Source organism: Triturus cristatus, chromosome 9 (genome assembly GCF_964204655.1).
Source record: "Triturus cristatus chromosome 9, aTriCri1.1, whole genome shotgun sequence".
NCBI classification, from domain to species: Eukaryota; Metazoa; Chordata; class Amphibia; order Caudata; family Salamandridae; genus Triturus; species Triturus cristatus.
The window spans coordinates 233,648,785-233,670,186 of NC_140592.1; the positions used below are offsets into that span (position 1 = coordinate 233,648,785).

A 21,402-nucleotide genomic window follows, 5' to 3' on the forward strand; every position below is an offset into this window, starting at 1 on the left:
CATTTGAACCAAGTGAGGACATATTTTTGATTTCTTGTCTCATAAGGAGTTTTTTTTTGCTTCTGTGGAACAGGAAACAAGCCTCATTCAAGGAATAAAAAAAGGTGGAGAGATTCAAATAGTACTTTTTTTTATGTTGGCGTGGAATCTCCAGATCCAGTTCACCACAACACAGAAGAGATTCCTATCACCTTTCCCTGCCTACCATTCTCCGACCCAGAAGCATAGTTCAGCACAGAGATAGTAACACTACCATGGTGAACTGCACTGCTGTATGTCTCTTTGTCCAGCACCTCTCCACTTCTATCATATGAAGATGGATGTGGAGTCTAGAGTGGCTTGACTGCCAGCTCCCCATGACTGGTAGGAGACAGATGTAGCTAAAGCTTGACTGTCTTTGTGCCATCATCCAGCGAGGCTTAACTATGGGTGGGGGGGACTCACAAAGATATTCAGTTGACCCATGAGAACTATTGTGCTCGATATAGAGAAGAAATCAAACTGTTGAGAAACACAGCAGACACGGTTGAACCCATGGCACAAAGAATACAATCTATCAAAATGTGCCCTCTCCAAACAGCCTAAATTTTGCACCCCAAGCTTCGGAGCTTCTCACCCGCATCATGTTCCCCTATAGAAGTCTGAAAAACATTTCTGCAGATTTTTAAAATAGTTTTACACAGATGTAAACAGCTTGAACCAATCTCTTATTTATACACGTTAACTGATTTATGTTGTCTTGTCATGCTCTAATGCACTGGGCTAAAAACTGGACGTAGCAACCCATCCAAGATTACAAATAAAACTGTGTCCCCCCAACCCAACAAGAGTTTGTCTGCATCCCATATGGTCAGTCCAGGCCTAGTTATTCACATTTTGCAGCTCCATCACTTTGTGCTTTGTAGCGCCTGCACTTTGTCAAATGTTATGTACTGCCTTCATAAATTTAGTTGCATAAAATATTTCCATTGTGCACACCCAAATTATACCTTTTAGAAATAAACCTTGGAATTTAAAAAGGAGCGTTTAGATATAATATACATACCTTTGGTCGTTTCCATATAACATTGCCTTCTTCTGTAAGAAGCACTGAATCAACAGGAAAACTGGGGTCCATAAATAGCGCCTGGTTGCTACCTTTATTGTCGGTCTGAGGGAGGGTTTGTTCTGCTGGTGGGCACGGCTCTTCCATCAAACGGGCTCTCTTGTATGCAGGGGATCCCATTGCTTTTAGTGACCTAGGATGATGTGAAAAAACACATGATCAAAGAACACATTTAAGCTTTGCAAACTATAAGAGCATAAAATATACTAGAACTTGTTATGCATCAGGGCATGATAAGCTGTCATACTTGGGTAACACCTCCAATGTATTGTTCTTAAATACTAGTGGATGTACGGTTTCTTTCAAATACCAACAAAATGGGTTCGGCAAAAAATAGCTCATTCTGGAACATTCTCATTCTGGAAACCAACTCCCTTTTGTCCAGAGCTCTATGGCATGTGGGCAGGTGGGAAAATTAGCTAGGCAAACAGGCGAGTCCCCCCTCAGGTGAGCACCACCCCTGAATTGAGCTACCTGAAGGGGATGTGACTTTTCAGAAGTGGCCATCTTGTGATAGCAAATTTAGGCTCTCTGGGACAGGGTTATGGCCACTTCTCCAGGAAATTGTTATATAGAGGGCGTAGTGTCCCAGGGGTAAGTAGCTGGCTACTCCCCTAACGTCCCGAAACTCAGCATTTAGGGTAGCCCTGGCACCAGGAAATCAGATCCTGATGACCTAACAAGAAGAAGGACATTGAAGAGCTACAAAAGCAGAAGACTGAAGAAAAGCAACTGACTTGGCACCAGCCCTGCTGGCCTCTCTACTGTCCCCCGTCGAAAGTGCACCAAAGATATCTCGTCTTCCAGCTGTTGTGCCTCCAAAGTCTAGGAGGACTGCTTGCCTTTAGTAAAGACTCAAGAACTCCTGTAGAGCAGCGGAGCTGCTTCCCTCCATCCTGCAGGCTCCCCAAAGAAGACTGAGTGCTTCGGACCACAAAAACCCAATGCCGCAAAACACGACTACACCTGTGCTTCCTAGCCTGAGCTGAAATGGGTCAACGGTGTCAGTGTGGTTCCCCAGCCCTCCAGAGACAAAGCCCACCTTGGACTTGCCCACTGTGGACTTCCCGACGCTGCCTGCATCCTCTGTTTGTAGGTCCCCTCTGCTGCGAGTGCTCCCAGTGATGAAAAATCAGATGCCTAAAGACACCTCTGCACCCGTAGCCCCTGGAAAAGGGGACAAAAGGCATCCCCACGTCCTCACAAGAGTGGAGCCCCCCTGTTGGTCAACACAACTGGTCCCCCAGTCTGAGCCTGCAGCCTCTTTTCCGACAGATTGATCTCCATAGACTTGAATGGGGCACCCAACGTTGTAATGTAACTCTGCACCCGGCTGCCCCACTGCTGCCCAAAGCGAACTGCTGGTGCTGCCCTGGACCTTGCTCCATGCTCCTTACCTTAATTACAGAAAATATGGGCTCTTGAGTCGCTGTTGAGTACTCTAATACAATACATGTTTTTCCTTCATGAGTCATCACAGCAAAGGGCTTCAATTACAATTTAAAGTATCAAAATCACACACCTCTGCACCCGGACGCCCCAGTGCCTCCAGAGGCGACCAGTTGGTGCTGCGTTGGACCTTGCCCTATACTCACCTTAAGTCCCAGAGAAGGGTTTTGTAAGTCGTCGTTAAGTGACCATATGCAGCGCAAGTTTCCTTCCTAGGTTAACATTGCAGCAAAGGACTTCCATTTTAAGTATCAAAAACCTGTTTTCTTCAAACCTGCTATTTTAAAAGTACTTACCTGATTTTGATGATCTTGGTGCCTAAAGTTATATAAAGTTAAGTGTTATTCTTATAAATTGGTGTGGATCTCCTTAGTGAGTAACCAATGTCTAAAACTCCTCTCTGATAAGCCGTAGAATGCTCAGCCACACTACCCCTTAGAAGAGCACCTTGGGATTCCTAGAGCAAACCCCGTCCTGTAGTGAGGGAATACCTGGAGTCTTTGCTCTGTATACCTCTTTTGGTATATCATTAATTAGGAGTCAGCTTCCTACAATTTCTGTAAAGTTCCCTCTATTGCCCACTCCCTTTCAACATTTATATGGCGGTCTTCACAAGCCTTCATAGAAAGTTAGGTTTTTTTCTTTCGTAAGTAGATCATGCTCAAATATTTTCAGTGGCCGTCAGTTCCAAGGTTGAAGGCATGTCAGTTTCTTGGGTAGGTTATGGGCTGGATGGGAAAGAGTGGTTTGAAGTTTAATTATGCCTAGACCATCTATTTTCTCCTTCTCCACAATCATTAGGTTAAATTCTCTCCTACCAGCTTGGGACACCCTTCCTCCTACTCTAAGTATGTCACAAAACATAAAATGTTCCACAGAGGATGTCTCAGTGCCAATATGCTGAAAGTATGGAAATCCCACTGCATGGTGATCAGACATGTATCCCTGTCCTAAGTGCCAAACTGCTTATGAAACTTGTGTCCTAGCTTTTACTTTGATGCTGGGGTCACGCTAAGCATGTGGGTCAAGGCTTAGGCCTGTTCCAGTTAATGTGAGGTGCAGAACCTATTCTGTGGCATGAAGGGCTGCACAAGGCATACCCTTATAGTTGGCGGTGGTCTCCTGTCCATGCCTTGGGTTTATCACATCAAGCTGCGGAGGCAGCGTACTGTTTATTGTGAATCTAAAGTGAGACCAGAACTTTTACTCAGGGTGAGAGACAGCATGGCCTACTGACCCTTCTTGTGTAAAGTGCCACTGTTATGTGATTCCCACAACCTCCACCTGACATCCTGTGTGCATGTATGTGCAGTGTGTGTGGCACATGTATGGTAGTAGGACCACATGCCCTCTATGAGCATTAAAGCCAATGGGATACATTTTGGTTCCCTCTGGTTTAGCTTGTCACATGATGGAGGATAAGGACATCCTCCCCCAGACAGTTAAAGTGTATTGCCTCATTTCTGCTCCTGGAGTGTGGAGACCTAGACAGTGGAACGAGGAGGACAGAGACAGGGCTACCTTAAGAGATTCCATGAGGCCCTGGAATGAACGGACTACTGATTAGTTCTTAATGAATCATTTGGGGCAAGGGGTGGAACTGCAATTTCTGTTGCTCACCATGAGGACATTTCTAGGACAGGCCTGCTCTTTTGTCCGTCCCTGATTACTGCTTCAAGAAGGCTGGTGAAAGCTAGGTGCAGAGAGCCCACACATTATTGTCCCCTTATGTTGGATACCACTATTGGAGACATCCCATCGTTACCTGCTGTGAGAATCATCACTTTTCACACAGGATGTGCTGGAGAGCAGCCTGAAAATTATATTTGAAAAGAACCCGCACAAATCAATTCTGAAGCCTTATACAGTGGATCCGCATGTCACTTCTTAAAATGTGAGAACCTGGTCCTACAGGAGGAGAAACCCAGCATGTTCCCAGGGAGTGGGATACCCAGAAGCAGCTGCCTGATGCCAGGGAGAGAAACCAGTCCTGAACAGAAGTCCGCAAGGTCCTCTGGTCACTCATATCACTCATAGTACTTTATTCGATTTTTATCACATAAAAATCATAAAAGCATACATATAAGTATATAAAAAATTACCAATTAATTATTCACTGATTCAAAATCATTTAAAAACATTTTCACAGTTAACTTGTTTTCTGTTAAAATATTAATACAGTTGTAAAATATCTCTCACGTTTCATTGCTTCTATAGGCGGTGAGATCAGTATTCCAAAATTTAAGTTAAAAACACTATAAAAAATTTCCAAAGATTTTCAATTATTCGTATGAAAAATTAAAAAGTGGTTGAACCTTCATCCTTACATTCTAGTCTCTTAGCGATCTTCACAGAAGAAGGTTACAAGACCACCATAGTATTACAATCGAGGGAGTCCAAGTCAAATTGTTTTCTACATTTGATTGTTTTCTTCAGAAATGAGGCAACATTGCTTATTAAACATTCATTATCTAAAAATTGGAGTGCAATGAAGAGTGGGCGGCATTGTCGCAGACCCCATATTTTTAATATGGGTTTTATCCACTTTTCTTAAATCCTGATGAAAATTAAAAAATAACATCAATCGTCGATTGCGAAGACAAATTATCACACGGACAGTTCAATACATTTTTGGACCAATCATTAACCATTGGAAAACTGACCAACCTATGAAAAACATTTAACCTGAAGCGGGTAAGGGCAAATCTGTCATACCCTTTTAAGGTATATTGAAGGTATGGTTGAATATTAAAAGATACGGTTATCAATTGGTTTGATTGGACTGTAGGTTTTAATGCCTCATTCGCAAATCTAATAGTCTCCATGTGCTGCATACACTGTTTTTTAAATTCTTTTCCTGAAATGGCACAAATTGTCAGGGGGTTGTAATAATATTCCGGTTTTCCAAGAACAGTCATAAAATCCCTTATGTACCTCATCCATCCTATCTCTAGGGTATGTTCTTGTTTTAGGCTATCTTGCAGTACCAACTGATTAAATGTATTTTTCTGTAACTTCCAAATCCGATGCCATAAGACGACCGGTTGCACCTTTATAATATCGGTAATGTAGGGCAAACTTAATTCGGTATGACAAATAAAAGTAGATGTAGTTCTAGGCACGGCCAATAGATACCTAAGAAACGCATTCATCCACTTTCTGCATTTCTAATATATTTCGATGGCCCCATAGCCCTGCCCCATATGTTGCTACAGTTATACATTTAGCTTTCTGGATCTTAATTAATTCAGTTGGGGGCCTCTTGCCCAATTTTTGTGAAACATTTACAAGAGCCGTCGTGGTTCTCATAAACAGAAGCTTCCTAATATTAATAGCTTGACCCCAAGAACCCTTATCGTCAATTAATATCCCTAAATAGGGGTAGGTAGAAGTAGTCGCCAGCTTCTTCCCATTTAAAAAAATATCCTGCTGCTTCTTACCACCCCTGCCACAATTCATTACATAGGTTTTTGTGACATTTATTTGCAAATCTAATTTCTTCATGAAAACATTGTAGGATTCTAGTGCCCGTTGCAACGCCAATGGGGTCCTAGCCATAATAACGTCGTCGTCTGCGTATAATAATACGGGTATTGGTCGTCTTTCCAACTGGGGTAAGTCCCGGCACTCCTCCAACATTACCTTTTCTAGGCCATTTATGTATAGTGTAAAAAGGAAGGGTGCAAGGACACACCCCTGTCTTACGCCTCTCTTCACCTGGAATAGTGCTGTACATTCCCCATTAAGCCCATAGCGGACGCAAGCTTTTGCATTAGTATATAGTGCTTTCAGAAAATGGATTAAGGGAGCCTCTACCCCCATTGTCACTAAGATGCTCCACAGTTTCTCATAGATAACACAATCGAAGGCGGCGTAAAGGTCGACAAACGCCAAGTGGATTTTCCCCTTCCTTGCCTTCGTATATTAAGCCATAAGTATAGACAAATTAAGCCCTTGGTCGATTGTACTCAACCCTTCCCTGAATCCAAACTGAAGGTCCGAGAGTATATTCTTCTCCTCAGCCCATTGTTGAAGGCGGTTAAGCAGTATCGTGCCCGCTACCTTCCCCAATGAATCCAATAGGGAAATGGGTCTGTAGCAGGCTGGATTCTGCCTATCTCGTTTTTAATAGATGGGGACCATGATAGAATTAGACCATGTTTCAATTAGTCCCCTCGTGGTGGCAGCGTTCAGGACGCGGGTTAGCAATAGAGCCCAAAGATCTGGGTTATGCTTATATATGTCCACAGGGACACCATCAGGCCCGGGGGCCTTACTTCCCTTACTTGTGTTCATTGCTGCTTGAACTTCTTTTGAGGTGAAGAGGACATCTATCGGGTAGTTTACTACTTCATTAGCCATTATGGATAAGGTATCTTGGCTATCAACAACCACCTCTGCCTGTCCAAAACAATTTGAAAAATGCTCCACCCACTGACTTTCATCAATTGCTATTTCGATTGAAGGCTTTCCGTCTGAACTAAAAAAAGGAGATCTAACCACTCGCCAGAAAGCCCTACTGTCTTTTGTTAAGCTGGCCCTATGCATATCCACCCAAGTGGATTCTTTTATTTCTTTTTTCCGCAATTTTACCACTTGGGTATAGGCCATCCTACTCCGCGTTATATCTGTCTTATCTTTGTTCTTATTATGAATTGCTTTTTTGAGTGCGGAATGGGCTTTCGTGCAATCTGTGTTAAACCACCCCTTTTTCTTTACTGTCCCCCTTTTTATCTCTACTTTCAGGCAGTTTTTTATTATTTCTGTTATATGTAAAAAACTTTTAAGCTCCGTCTCCTGTGATGTATTTTCGTTTAAACATTTCATTATTAAATCCAGTGCCTTCCCAACCACTGACCTTGTTATTTTGTCTGGGTCGACCTTTTCCCACTTCAGTGAATAACCATTGACTTTATCAATCTCCAAATTAGTAATTGTTTGGACCCGTCCTTTGTTAAAATTCTGATTTGACTTTTTCCACAGTATCGTCGCAGTTAGTGGGAAGTGATCACTAATAGCTATTTTATGCACTTTATATCCTGTTATACAATGTGGAAAACGATTCGAGAACAAAATAAAATCTATAGTAGAGCTCAAAACTCTCCCGTTAAAAGTCTGTGAAAATGGGATAGGGGGTCAAACTAATGCATTAACGAAACCCAAATCTAAAGCATTTCCATAAACATAATGCGGGAAATGAAATAAATTACAATTTTCCTCATCCACCAATCTACATGTTGTATCGTTATTATGTGGACATATCGTGGTATTAAAGTCCCCGCCCCATACAATCTGAGCATTCCCCGAGTTTGAGTTCTGAATTTTTTGCACTACATGTCTTATTTGATTCACAGTATCTTCCACCTTTTCCTTTGCAATGTTGTTGTAAAAATTTACAATAATTACAGAATTATAATTGTCCATATTTAATGTCATAATTTAGTTCTGACGCTATGAAGGAGATTTTTTTTGTCGACAACATATTTGAAATGTATATACTTAAGCCACCCTTTGGCCTCCCAAAATCTGATGGGGTGGCAGATGTATGGTAGGTTTTAAACCGGTCTATATGTATTTCTCTAAGAGCCCATGTCTCTTGCAAACAGAGGATATCAGTTTTCCTGATAAAATCGTTAGAGAGTTTAGATGATAGGCCCGCTATGTTCCAAAATGTGATCTTAAGATTCCCATCATCAGCTGTTGGTATTCTTGGGGTAGGCCACTCGTTGTTTTCTAATAACCTGACCTTTTCAGGTGTACAATCTAGTCTCTTGTTGCTCTCAGGTAGTATACTATGGTCAACATGTTGATCGATTTATTTTGCCCCTTTCCTTGTATACTTTCATCGTGGCCTGGAATAAATTCCTCTAGATCTTTATAACTAGATGCCAAATCCTTACTCGCGTCATTCTTAGGATTAGTTAAGAAAGGTGTTACCGGATGACGTAGTCAATCTAGTTCCTCTAAAGAGGATAGTATTCTAAAACGATTTCTTACTGGAACATTATATATGGGCTGTATACTACCCTCAGGCCGACGAAGTTTCTCTAAATCAAGAGGTGGGTGATAGAAAAAACCTAGGGGTAGTATATTAATACCTCTCTCTAGCGTGTTGTTTCCCCCTTCCCTCAAGATCTTTTCCACTAGCTGTGGAGTACGGAATGTTAAAACCACGCAGTCACCAGCAAGACATTTCTTATCTTTGCCTACCCATCCTACCCTACGTGCCATTTTAAATTCTTCAAACATTCTGGTCGTGGAGCCTACTTTTGTGCTTAGCCAATGCAATTACTTATTTCTAAGTGTTTCACATGTCTCGCTGTCTTGCGGCCCTTGCTGCGGTACATTTGCAAGCACAACTGTAAAAGGAGTACAAGCTGGCGGTAAATCCAGATGGCTTAATACTAGCGGGTGTTGGGTTTCAGGTTGCGTTATTTTTAGTTGGTCATGGGGTAAGGATTTTAGATTTAAATTTTGAGATGGAACAAAAGTTGACGTAGCATGCAAATTCGTATAACGTGTATTTATATTCCTACGCATGTCCCTACCCTGATCTTCTCTCACTTGGTTTCTTTCTGGCTCCCTATAACTACTTGCTTCATTCTTACTATGTTGTATTCTAACTTGTGGTCTAACTTATTCTTTTCTAACTAGAAATCTTTCTAACCGAACCTCTACCTGACTCAACCTACCCTCAATATTCGTAAGCGCGCCTCTTAAATACTGCTCTAAGCTTTTTATAACTATAGTTAACTTATCCAAGTCATCATCCCTCTTGCTTGTCTTAATCTTTTCTCCCTGCTCGGAACTGTTCCTTGCAGCTACTTCTTTTAGTCCCACTGTTTTATTCTCTAATCTATTTCGCTTATCAGATGTTACTCTTACTGCTATATTTTTTCTTGCAGTTGTTAATTTCCCTATACCTTCTACCTCATCTCTTTTTTCCGTGGGTTTCTTAATTGGCCTCTTTTTCCTTTTTTGCGGGGGAGAGGTAATTGAATCGGGGTCACTAATTATTGTTTCATCAATTACACCTTGAATACAGCCATTCGATGGTATAATGGCCAGTAAACCGTCACTTTGTGAAATTGCCTGGGCGGAGATTTTATTTTCGGGGAACTCTATTACTACTGATGAACCTGTGGCTAATGTCTGCACTACACATGATATTTGCTTCTCAATTGCCCCCATCGCCCCAGTCAAATATGTCAACAATGTTTGTTTTATGGTCTCGGTGGATCGTTTGTTAGTGCTTTCCTTTTACCCATTATAGTTTATTCATCCTAGGTGCAGTTATACCCTACCCTGCTTCTCTTCACGTAAGGTGACCCTGCAATACAGTCAATGTTACTCTGAGATGTTCAGGCCCCGTTTCTCTTAATTCAAAACGATGGATGAATAATTTTCCTTATGTGGTATGCATTTCAATTACACACAGTAAAAAAATGATATTCAGTCCCACCGCCGTTTATATACTTATAGTGTTCCTACCGCATGTCACTTCACCCATTGTGTCACTGCGCCGGTCACTATCACTAGCACGCTCAGTGCTCACCTATGTGTGTTTTTGGTCATTTGTACTTTTATTGTACTGTAGTGCTGAAAAAACTACCTACAATATATACTTCCTTTCTATTTTTCTTGTGGTCTCCCTTTTTCTCTTCCCCCTCCCTCTGTGATTTATATCACTAAAAAACTTGCTCCTTTTTTTAAAAATGATATCCAGCTGAGACGTTGTTGTTTTGTTATAACTATTGCCCGGTCTCTGCTGGGAAAACGGGTGTATTCCTGTTCATTGTTTCTTTGAGTTTGGTTGCTGGGCCTTGCATTTCTCTAATTCAGTACAATTTCTTCTCAACCTAAGAAAATGTCCTATAGGTAAATTGTTTCTCAGGGCACGTGGGTGATAGCTGTTGCAGCACAGTAATGAGTTCCTTGACATGGGTTTCCTGTACAATTCGAAACATAAGGCTCCGTCTTTAGGGTACAGTAGCAGGTCTAGGAAGGGTAACGTAGTTTTGCTGTACTCACAGGTAAACGTTAAGTTCCTATTCCTCGGGTTGAGCCAGTCAGAAAAACTCAAGAGGGATTCTTGGTCGCCTTCCTAGGTGACCAGAATATCGTCAATGTACCTCTTCCATATGGTTATAATCTGTTTATATGGATTCTCAGGAGGGTAGATATGGTTGGTTTCGAATTGGTGCATTTACAGGTTTGTCATGCTTGGCGCAAATGTGCTCCCCATGGAAGTCCCAGATGTCTGCCAGAAGAGGGATTCTTGATATTGAAAGAAATTCTCCTTCATTGCCAGGGTAGTTAAATCGCTTATGAAGGAGGTAGGTATCATTTTGCCTTCTGACTTTTCATCCAAGAGTGGTTTGATGGTCAATAAGGTGTAATTCTGAGGGATATTCGTATATAAAGACTCCACATCAAAGGACGCTAGATAGTGGATATTGGGGTTGAAAGAAATCACAGTGATGACATTCAGTACGTTTTGTGTCTTGTAGATATGATAGCATCTTGGCTACAAAGGGACGTAAGAACCAGTCCACAAATTGTGAAAGGGTCTCTAGTACAGAGCAAATGCCTGATATTATGGGCCTCCCTGGCGGAGGTCTAGCAGGTTTGTGGATCTTGGGATGAACATACAAATATGGTGAACGTAGTTTGCTCAGTTGTAAAAAAAAAAAAAACATTTGCTTTTAGTTATCCAACCTTCCTCTCTGCCCGTCTCAGCTAATTGTTTGATGATTTTCTGTAGCCTGGGTGTCAGGTCATTCCGGAGTTTGGTGTAGTGTATGACATCAGAGAGTTGCCGGATGCATTCGTCATGGTATTGTGTGTGATCCATTATTACGATGGTCAAGAGTGGGTCTAAGCTCTAAAGTCCATGCCCCCCTAATATATTGGCTCATATTTATGCCTTGTTGCACTGGGTTGCATTGTTTAGACACGCGGACACCATCCTGGGCAGCGATGCTCCTGCTTGGTTGCCCCCAAGGGGTGGTTAATAACACCCCTTTTAGACCCCATAGTTTTTCGAACCACCCTCCCAGCATGCGCGATGAGCGTCTCCTCTCGCCTTGGGATTGGTTCACATATTTCCATTACCACTAGGATACGAGGTCCTTTTCCCTCTTTCATGACACCTAGAGACGATGCCTTGCAGACCCCATCAATCATGGCAGGACTACAGGTCCCATAATCCCTAGAGCCTCGCTACCGGCACGTACGCTCCCAGACGTGCTGGCGGCCAAGACGTATTAACAACGATGCAGGCAAAAGCTTCGCCACTCTCGCCTGACATCTCCGAGGACTGGGTGCACCAAGAATACAAGGTAAGCCACTATTCCCGTACACTTAGAACATCACAAGTAGCTTTGGCCCCTGCTTATGAGCCGTGGATTAGCCACACCCCCGTCAAGGCTTCGAGTTTATTAGGTGTTGAGGACGAGGTTTGGTAACCGCACGTTACCCCCATCACTTGGCCTCCTATTTTCCCGCCACACACACTCGGTGAGATGGCTGGACATGTTCTCTAAAATACACTGACGGTGCACTAAGCGGTCCATTGTTTGGACTATGTTTCACACGCTCCCATGATCGTCCTCCCCGCACCACACAGGTGCTTAAGGATGAGGATAAGTATACGCACAGGTTAACCTCTACTACTTGGCCTCTGTGCTACCAACCACACATGGTTGGTGAGAAGGCGAGGGGCCTTGTAGCCAGGCTGGTTGCGCTTTATTACCATAAGCATATCGCCGTCACATGCAGCAGATCCCCCTCTGGACTATGCTCCACCCGCCTTGTTCCTCGGAGCAGGTTTGGTATGGAGCATTTTGCACATTGATAGCTCCCCCAGGGACACTGACAGGCATGCATCATGAACTGGGTCTGACTGGGCAATGGTGCATTAGAAAGCGTTATCGTCAGGTGCTTTTGGAATTGACAAGAACTGCTAGGGATGCACGTACCCCCAGAGGTGGGGTCTGAATACACACAGGCTATTGAAAGATAGATGCATGACACAGAAGCAACAGCATACTGCAAAGTCTGAAGGAGACTTAAAACTGAATCATGTCCCCTACAAAAGAGGAAACAACTATGCCCGTTTGTTCCCCCTCATTTTTCGGAACAAAATGTATGTACTAAGTTTGCATATTATTCGACACCATACTCTATGCTCCTTTCAGCTGGGCACTACGAGATGTTACAAAGCACGGAGAGAGAGCTTGAAATATCGCACCATAGGTAAGCATGAGTATACACAGGCAAATAGAGTACACAATGTGTAATGTCACAACAATTGAACATGGCTATAATGCAATAACATTTTCATTTTTTCACAGTAAACCAATCCCTCTGAAGGGAAGTGGGTCATTGAACAACTGACCGCCCAGTTCCATTGGTGGGCAGTATATTTACCTTTTTTTTATCACATATGCAGAGTGACTATTTAGTTAAGGTCCTGATGAATGCTTCCGGATCCCTTTAGGGGACAAACAAATGGCAGAAATATGTTGACCTTGAACTAGGCTTATATCTGTTGAATCCTTAGCCCTCTCGCTTTTTAATCGTGTCCTTGTGACCACCTATTAAAAATTCTGTGGATCCAGAGATACATTTTTAAATCATTCACTTACTTTCTCTGCACTCTGGCCCTCATTTATCTGTATTCTCCTACGCTATCATCCTTTGAGAAAACACGTCAGCTCCTCCCCTCGGGGAGTCGTAGCCCACCCCACAGTGTGAGGAGGGAACCCATATGAGGAAGCATGTCACCTAACGGTGATTGAGGGTTGTTGTCCTGAAGGAAATTACTCCCTCCTTTTCCTTATACACTACACAGACTATTTTCCCGCTCCTCTTGTTCACATACAGCCAGATGGACTTTTGTGTGTTTAGTAATTACAGAACTGCCATAAAGTTTTACCATAGAGTCATGGATTTTATAAGGGCATTTTTGCAAACTATATATATCAAACAATTAACTGCAGCAGTTTTAATTGCTTAAGTAGCATTATTTCTTACAATTAAAACTTTTATAATACTGCAACAATTCATTATATATATAACTCTGTGAACACCAAACCATAAGCATTACAAAACGTGCATATTAAAGAAGTTATTTCTGTTCTCCCTAAATGTATTAACCAATCTGACAAATTTCTAACTTTCATATTTGTTTGAAAAAATATTACATTTCTATCATTCCCTCCAATATGAAGATGATATACTGTAATATTTAGCGTCTTACAACCCGTCATTTCGAATATATAAATCAATTCAGTATACATTTTCACTTCACCATCTTTCAATTACTTTTAACGATGGTTAGTTTCTACAAGATGGGCCTTTTATTTCCCTGGCCTGAGAAGGCAGCATCACTGGGACATTTCTCGAGTACATTTCATAAATATACACCAACTTATCACGTTCCATCCTGTACACTAACTTTATGCCATTCCATATTGCGGGACGGATTCCTGTTATTTATAGGCACTATAATGGCAATTCTAACAAAATATTACATTCCACTTTGGTTGGAATGCAACTTTTTGTGTTCCTAGTCTCAGTATCAATTTAATTATCAATTGCCATGGTTTCTTCGCTCTCTTCACCAGTCGTACAATCAATATTACATGGATAAAGCCAAAAAAGTCAAAATCTTTAGGCTCAGTCTGGTTCACTTTTGAAAAGGCCACAACCACTGAGCATTTTTCATCTTTTCTATTAAGAGCACTAGTGTTATATGAAAAGCTCAAATACATTTCTCTTATCATACCTCCCACAAAGTCATATGGCATCCTGCATGTTCAATACTGAACTTATCCAAAGGAGTGATTTTCAAGATTTTGCTGGCAAACTGGATGGCAGCACGAAGGTCACTGGATGGGAAGTGCTGCTGGAACCCTCTCCTGTTGGCTCCAATATTTTGTTTCTAGGGGGCGTGGCCAAGCAAGATGGCCGCGTTCCTGAGCGGCTCCATGGCTGATCTGCTAAAACCCTGGAATATCCTCGGTGTACAGTGGCCTCACTACACCACCGTTTATGGGACTGCCTCCCACTCATGCCCTGCTGCGAAGAAGGTCAACTCCAGAGTGCTGGTGCTGCCTTGGGGACAAGACTTCGCTGACTGAGATCCGGGAGGCGCAGAAGGGGGTGAAGGCCAGACCAGCGAAATCCAGGGGGCCAACAGCCAGGAGTCGCCAACACGGTGGATCAGGGCCGGAAAACGTACCTCGGCCAGAGTGGCGATGAGGAACAAGGTATTGTGGGAGCGACAATGACCTCCCTTGCGACATCACCCCATTTAAGTGCCGAGGGCTGCAGATTGCCGTAGTCCGAGGCCATGCCACAAACTATGCTTACTAAGCCGCGGCTCCCCTGCGTGCTGGTCCTGCAGTAGAGGTTTAGCAAGGTGCAGTAGAATGTGGCAGCTCACCTAGATTTCCAGTGAGGTGGCGTGTCTATGGTGAGTGGGCCCCTGGACGGGCACTAGGTGGAGGAGCCTGGGCCCCATTCGGATTGAGCTGCCCCGACGAGCTGCGGTGATGAGGAAGGGTCTACTTGCCTGACAAAGGTGCTGCCGAACTACCCTGCTAAGGTGTGGGGGGGGGGGGGGCAATGTGTCAGAGAAGCCCCGTCAAATGCTACCCTCCTTTAATATGTGGCCAGATAAGTTCAGAACCCCCACTTTGATACATAGAGTGAGTCCGGACATTTGATGGTGTGGTGTGGGGAGGCATCTATTGGCTGAGTCCCCTTGTTGCAAATGATGGGTTGCAGGTGGGGTGCTGCCCCAATTGGTGACAGATTGGAAAAGCTAAACAGGCTGGGGCCCCAAAGAGTAACACAATGGAGCAATACACCATCCTGGGGGCCTCCACACAGCGCCTGAACCGGTAGAGAGGAGCTTGTGGAGATTTGTTGTTGGACTCGCGAGCTTGGAGGCGAGAAAAGATTGTACTCACACATGACTGAGGCAATATGTATTCTTACCTATAATGTTCAAGGTCTAGGGGATTATACGAAGAGATATAGGGTCCACTCATATCTCAAACATCAGGGGATCCAAATAGCCTGCTTGCAGGGAACCCACCTTATTGGTATGGAGGTGCAAAAGTTAGCAAACAGTGGTGAGGGCAATTATATTCTGCAACCTACTCCTCATATCCCCAAGGAGTGGCGATGTGGCTAGTCCCAGGAGTACCGTTCCGTCATGTTTATAGTGAGGGAGATATAGAGGGGTGCAATGTCATATTACAGGGCAAGTTTGATGGGAAAGACATAACGATTTTGGACTCCTACGGACCAAATGTAGACGACAGTCATTTCTATGTAACACTACAGAGGTTGCTGGAAGACAGCACCTGCCCACACCTCTACTGTGGGCAGGCAACTTTAATTGCGTCCTAGGTGGACATTTGGACCGCCATCCACCCAAATTTACACCAAACCCCGAATGACCGAATCTTTGACCCAGGTCATGACAAACCTAGGACTCCTTGGTAGTTGGCGCACTTTGCATCCACAGACACTGCTATTAATTGACACATTCCACATATAGCCACCTGGACCGGCTCCTGATTACAGGACTAGACTCTGGGGCACTACAGAGGGTTGAACACCTGGGTAGATACATGTCTGATCATGCAACGGTGGCCCTTCTTCTCGGTTGGAGGAGGGACACGAGGGCTGTCAGACATTGGCGTATGTCCCCAGATCGCCTGACTGATGTGACCTGCAAAGAAATGCTTCTAGAGGCACTCCAGACATATTTGGACAGAAATTGGGGATTGACTGAGATGCATGCCCTTAAGGCTGTCCTACGTGGCCACTGTATCGGAATGACCTGTGGGGTTAAAGACAGCTTATTGCAGATATTAGCAGACATGAGCGGCTAAAACAGCTACATACAGAAGAAACGGGCCTCCAGCCATTAGAGGGGAAGTGTTATAGGAGTCCTTAGGCAGACATGCCCTTACCACATGCCGGCAATATTTACATCGCAAGGGGGATAAATCTGGGTGACTGTTAGCCTGGATACAGCCCAGCCTACAGATTTGGGACCCGGAGGGGGTGAAGGGTGTTGGGTGTTAACGCAGAGCAGCAAGATACTAGAAGCCCTAGTAACACATTTCTGTAATGTGTATAGGGAATCTGGGGACTGTTGCCCCGACAGGGAGGAACAATTTCTTCAGGGAGAGCCTCACTGCCACGTATGATGCCGGACGATGCCCGTTACCTTGAAGAGGAACTTACTTTGGTGACAGCCGCACTCCAGGATCGGAATAGAACTAAGGCACCGGGGGAGACGGCTTCCCTGCGAAATGTTATCATGCATTTGCTGGTCCGTAGGGGGAAAAAATTGTTACCATCTTTATGGAGGCACAGAATCTTGGTACTTTACCCCCAACTAGGTTGGAAGGAATTCTCAGCCTAATGCTGAAACCGGACCGGGATCCTGAGGACCCCTCCTCCTATAGACCCATCACTATGATCAACACAGATGTTAAGATTCTTTGAAAGTTGTTGGCGAAACGATTATAAGGAGGCATCAGTACCTTGGTTTAGGAGGATCAGTGCAGTTTTATGCCTGGACGTAGCACGACCTTTAACTTATGGTGCTTGACCCCTGTATTAGAGGAGACCATGGAATTAGACCTTGTCCTTGACCTTGTCCGCATGTCATTAGACACTGAGAAGGCATTTGATACGGTCAGGTGTAGCTATAACATGAGGGTGCTGCAGGAAATAGGCCTTGGCCCGGTTTTCAGGGGTTGGCTACAACTTTTATATATGCAATATGTGGCCCGCATTAAAGTGGGCGGGAGATTTCTGAGTTGTGGCTAATCAAGCGCAGCACCCGGCAGGGATGCCCCCTATCACCACTTTTATTTGCCTTAGCCATAGAGCCCATAACCATCTGGCTCCACCAGGAGCTAGAGGAATGGGGTATATGTGTCATTGGAATGACTCATTATCGCTTTATATGCTGATGATGCGTTGGTATACATTCGATCTCTGGCGGAGGCAGTCCCGTTATTGATGCAAAGCCTGTAGGATTCCTGACTGGTATCAGGCCTACGAATAAATATTAATAAAACACTGTTGTTTCCCCAAGGCCGAATGGCCCTATTACCAGAGGACCAACTGCTGGACTTGGGCATCCGATGGGAAATAGAGGGATTTCGATAATTGGGCATTATGGTTACTAAGTCAGCGGTGGAACACCGGCACCTTAATGTGGATCGTGTGGTAGGGAACTCACTAAAACGATTGAGTTCTGGAATACGCTCCCCTGTTATGGGTAGGGCGGCAGTGGCAAAGGTGGTCTTTCTTCCACGATGCTTATATTTAATTAAAAAATGCACTCTTTTACCTGCAGGAGTCCTTTTTTCAGACTCTATTTACTCTCCTTATCTCATTGGTATGGGCAGGGTTGCTCTCTCAGTCTTGAAAAGGGATATGGAGGATGGAGGCTTAGTTATCCCAGACATTCACCAATATTACTATGCGGCACATCTCCAGCACGCTGCTCGCTGGCTCACGGACGCTGACAATTGGGAGAAGCGACTCCTCAAACATCTCCTTTCCCTCTTCTACATGGCACTCTGCGAGGACTAAACAAATAGAGATTATAAGGCAAGGGCTTCTGGAAGATGCAGATTAAAACCATTCATGTAATCTAGTGAAAAAGGTGTCTTCCAATAGTGGGTTAAAACTAAACCACTTTAACAATTTACACCACCTGCCAGGCTCAATGGAATTAACCTGAGTAGAGGGGCATGTTGTCTATGCTATGGGAAGGACTGGTCACTTTCATACATGGCACTATGTAGAGGTCTATATATTCTGGGAAATGGTACTACCCCGTGTCTTTGATATAGTGGGCATTGTTGTCCCTTTGACCCCTAGTGCCTGTCTGTTAGGGGGGGGAATCAAGAGACCCAAGGGGCTCAGGACGTCATATAAACTCCTTCAATTGGCATTGCTCCTAGGATTGGATGGATGGGTCCAAGACTCATTAGGGAGACTTTATGGATAAAATATGGGTTCAAATGGGGTATCGCTGAGGAACGTCATACGCAGCTTTCTCACACAGACAACAGAGTCTCTGAGGGTTTGGAGGCATGGGGTGCAATTTTAAACTCCTTTAATGAAAATGATACGGCGGATGCAGACTCAGAGGGGGAGGACATGACCAAAAAGGGACATTAAACCTCACCATATATGCATGAACTGAAGTTGTTGTGCGCCTCTGTTTGGATCCATATTGTTATAAATTACATTACGTATTGACAGTCAGAAAGATTATTCCGATATACTCGAGGGATGGTTGTGTACCTGCATTCTTTGATTCAGGTTACAGTGAGTTGCGTCTAAAGAAAGGGGCGCAGCCGCAGTTAAACTGAAAGCACAACATGGGGTGCTTTTACAACAATAAATAACATTTGTTTGTAAAAGCACCCTATGCCGTGCTTTCAGCGCCCCTTTGTTTAGGCGCTGCTCGCTGTAACCTAAATACGGCGAGCAGCGTCTAAAGAAAGGGGCCTGGCCACTGTTAAAGTAAAAGCATGGTATGGGGAACTTTCACTGAAAGAAAAGAAAAAAAAGGTTTCGAAGCACGGCCACTAAAGTTAAAGCGGACCATGCTGACAACTACAATAAATAAAGAAGCGCGGTGGCTATACTTAAAGCAGACTGAACTGCCAAAGTAATTAAATAAAGAAGCGCAGCCTCTATAATTAAAGCGGCCTGCCATTACTAATTAAAATATAAAAGCGGGTGGAGTGCTGCATTGTAGGAAAGCACGCTGTGGGTGGAATAGGGGAAAATCATTAAAGAAAATAGAGCTCACAGACTAGATAAAGAAGACCATATACCAGGACAAGTAAAAAGTCCAGTCCTCATGGGAGGTTACAAATGCCGACAAGGCGGTACCAAGGAGGGACTACTAAGCCTATTCATGAATCAAATGCAACGATTTAGAAAGGACAGTAACAGGAGCCAAATAAAAAGATGGGTGGGAAATGGATAGAGCTTCAAGTCCCTACCTGAATATAGCATGCCTTGCTGAGCAGTGCATGCGCTGCCCAGGTTCAACCTAAAAATCCTAAATGGAGTCCTGCACGAGCCTCTGTGCCTTGTCTCTTCATCTTGACAGCAATTATGCTCTCTGCTCTCACATAGAGTGGAGAGCTGATGTTGTGCTCAGAGTTCTTTGAGAGCTCCTGGACAGCATAATATATTTTTCCTTGTCAGCACGGGTCTGCAGAAACCTGCGGTGGACAGGGGATTTGACAGCTGGAGCAGACAAGGGGGCGTCTCCTGCATTTCCCTGCCTCCCTCGGTTTTGAAGAGTTGAGTGAGGCAGGAAAATACAAGGGAACGGAGCGCTTCCTCTCACAAAGTAGTAACAGTGGGAGAGCTGCTACATCACAGATGTGAATAACTGGATTTAGAATCTGTTTATGCACACTAGTCGCTCTCAAGGGAAGCCATACATTTCAATCTTCAGAATTCACAACAGTCCTAATACAGAAGCATACCCAAGCTCTACTGGTAAAGTATTCTTCTTGCCTCCTTTAAATACTCAACTAATACTCACTTCAACTAACATGCTGGCAATTCAATTTCAAGCACAGGTTACAATATATTTTAAAAATCAAATCAAACTAGCAGTTACAACTAATATTACCAGTTGGCTGAATTTGTGCTAACGTGCCATGATGCACCACATTACATCATACTGGTCAGCCCACCTCCTAAAACCAAGTATTTGAGTCTAGTAATAATGACAGCACACAGCCCCATGTTCCAAGACTGTCCTTGTTTTACCAATACCAGTCTTCTGTACTGAGGCCTCTCAAAAGAGACGGGGAATGGAAAGGTAGAAATTCTGTCAAAGCGTTTCTAGGTAGGAAAGAAATGAGGCCAAGAAAATCATTTAATTGGCGACAGTGCCCTTTCAGATCAATCTCACTTTTGCTAATGTTGTTGGCATTAGCACCCGTATTGTTGATCTTCAGGTCATCTGCAACAAGTATGGGCAAAGCCAATAGGTCTAGAATTTGTTTGGGAGGTGATTGGTAATAGCTGGATCGCTCTGTACATTGTCCCAGCTGGCTGGCCAAAATAGAAGATCTCAAAATGAAGCAACATATTGGACTTTTAACAGCATGCAATCTGGGTATCGGGGCTCCTTTGGCTTTATCAGTCATTCAAGTGTCTCTAGAGACTTTAATAATCTACTCAACCTAACTGTAATGTTCCTGACCCATAAGTTGGTCTCAAACTGCGTGAACCTAGGCAAATATATTATTTCAAAGTTGTTTTTTCTTTATCACATATGACAGCATCTTCAAATATGTGAGTGCAGCATGTCTGTTGTAGAAAACAAATTGTTTGATTTAATTGACAAAACATTTACTCCACGTATAACTAGAATTTAGCCCACATACAGGCTATATATGACACCAGACTTGCCTATTAGTTTACTAATAGCAAAGTCAACAGGTTGGGCAAGAATGTTTCGCAGTCTATGTTCAAAAACTTTCAGTTTTAATAAATATATTACTGAAGCATGATGTGGTAGCACACTGTCATTTACAAACAGCACATTTTTCATTGAAATGGCCATAAACCTACCCAATGACATGCAGTATCACTGATAAAACTATATAGCGTACAAAGAATAATGTGTGGAATTTGGGTTTCAGCAGATATTTATCATTTACACATCACCACGTATAGTGTCCTGATTTGTTTCGAGCCTATTAAATCTTAGTTTCCATCACACTTTAGAATTACAAAAAAATGCTTTCCTAACAGCTACT

The 21,402-nt window shown here is 43.4% G+C and overlaps 1 protein-coding gene across 3 annotated transcripts in view; it reads right to left on the reverse strand.

The window, feature by feature from the left end:
* Positions 1–21,402, reverse strand: part of LOC146797665 (calpain-9-like) — a 266,794-nt gene that overhangs the window by 237,197 nt on the left and 8,195 nt on the right. For 2 of the 3 annotated variants that reach the window (XR_014968511.1, XM_085624810.1), the window contains exon 2: positions 1,046–1,238. Coding sequence is in view for 2 of the 3 variants with exons in the window: in XM_085624810.1 (XP_085480936.1) it covers positions 1,046–1,225 (180 nt within the window). In the remaining variant the exon portion in view is untranslated. Of the gene's footprint in view, positions 1–1,045; positions 1,239–21,402 lie in introns of those variants that run through there. The other variant, XM_085624811.1, reaches the window with a different exon arrangement.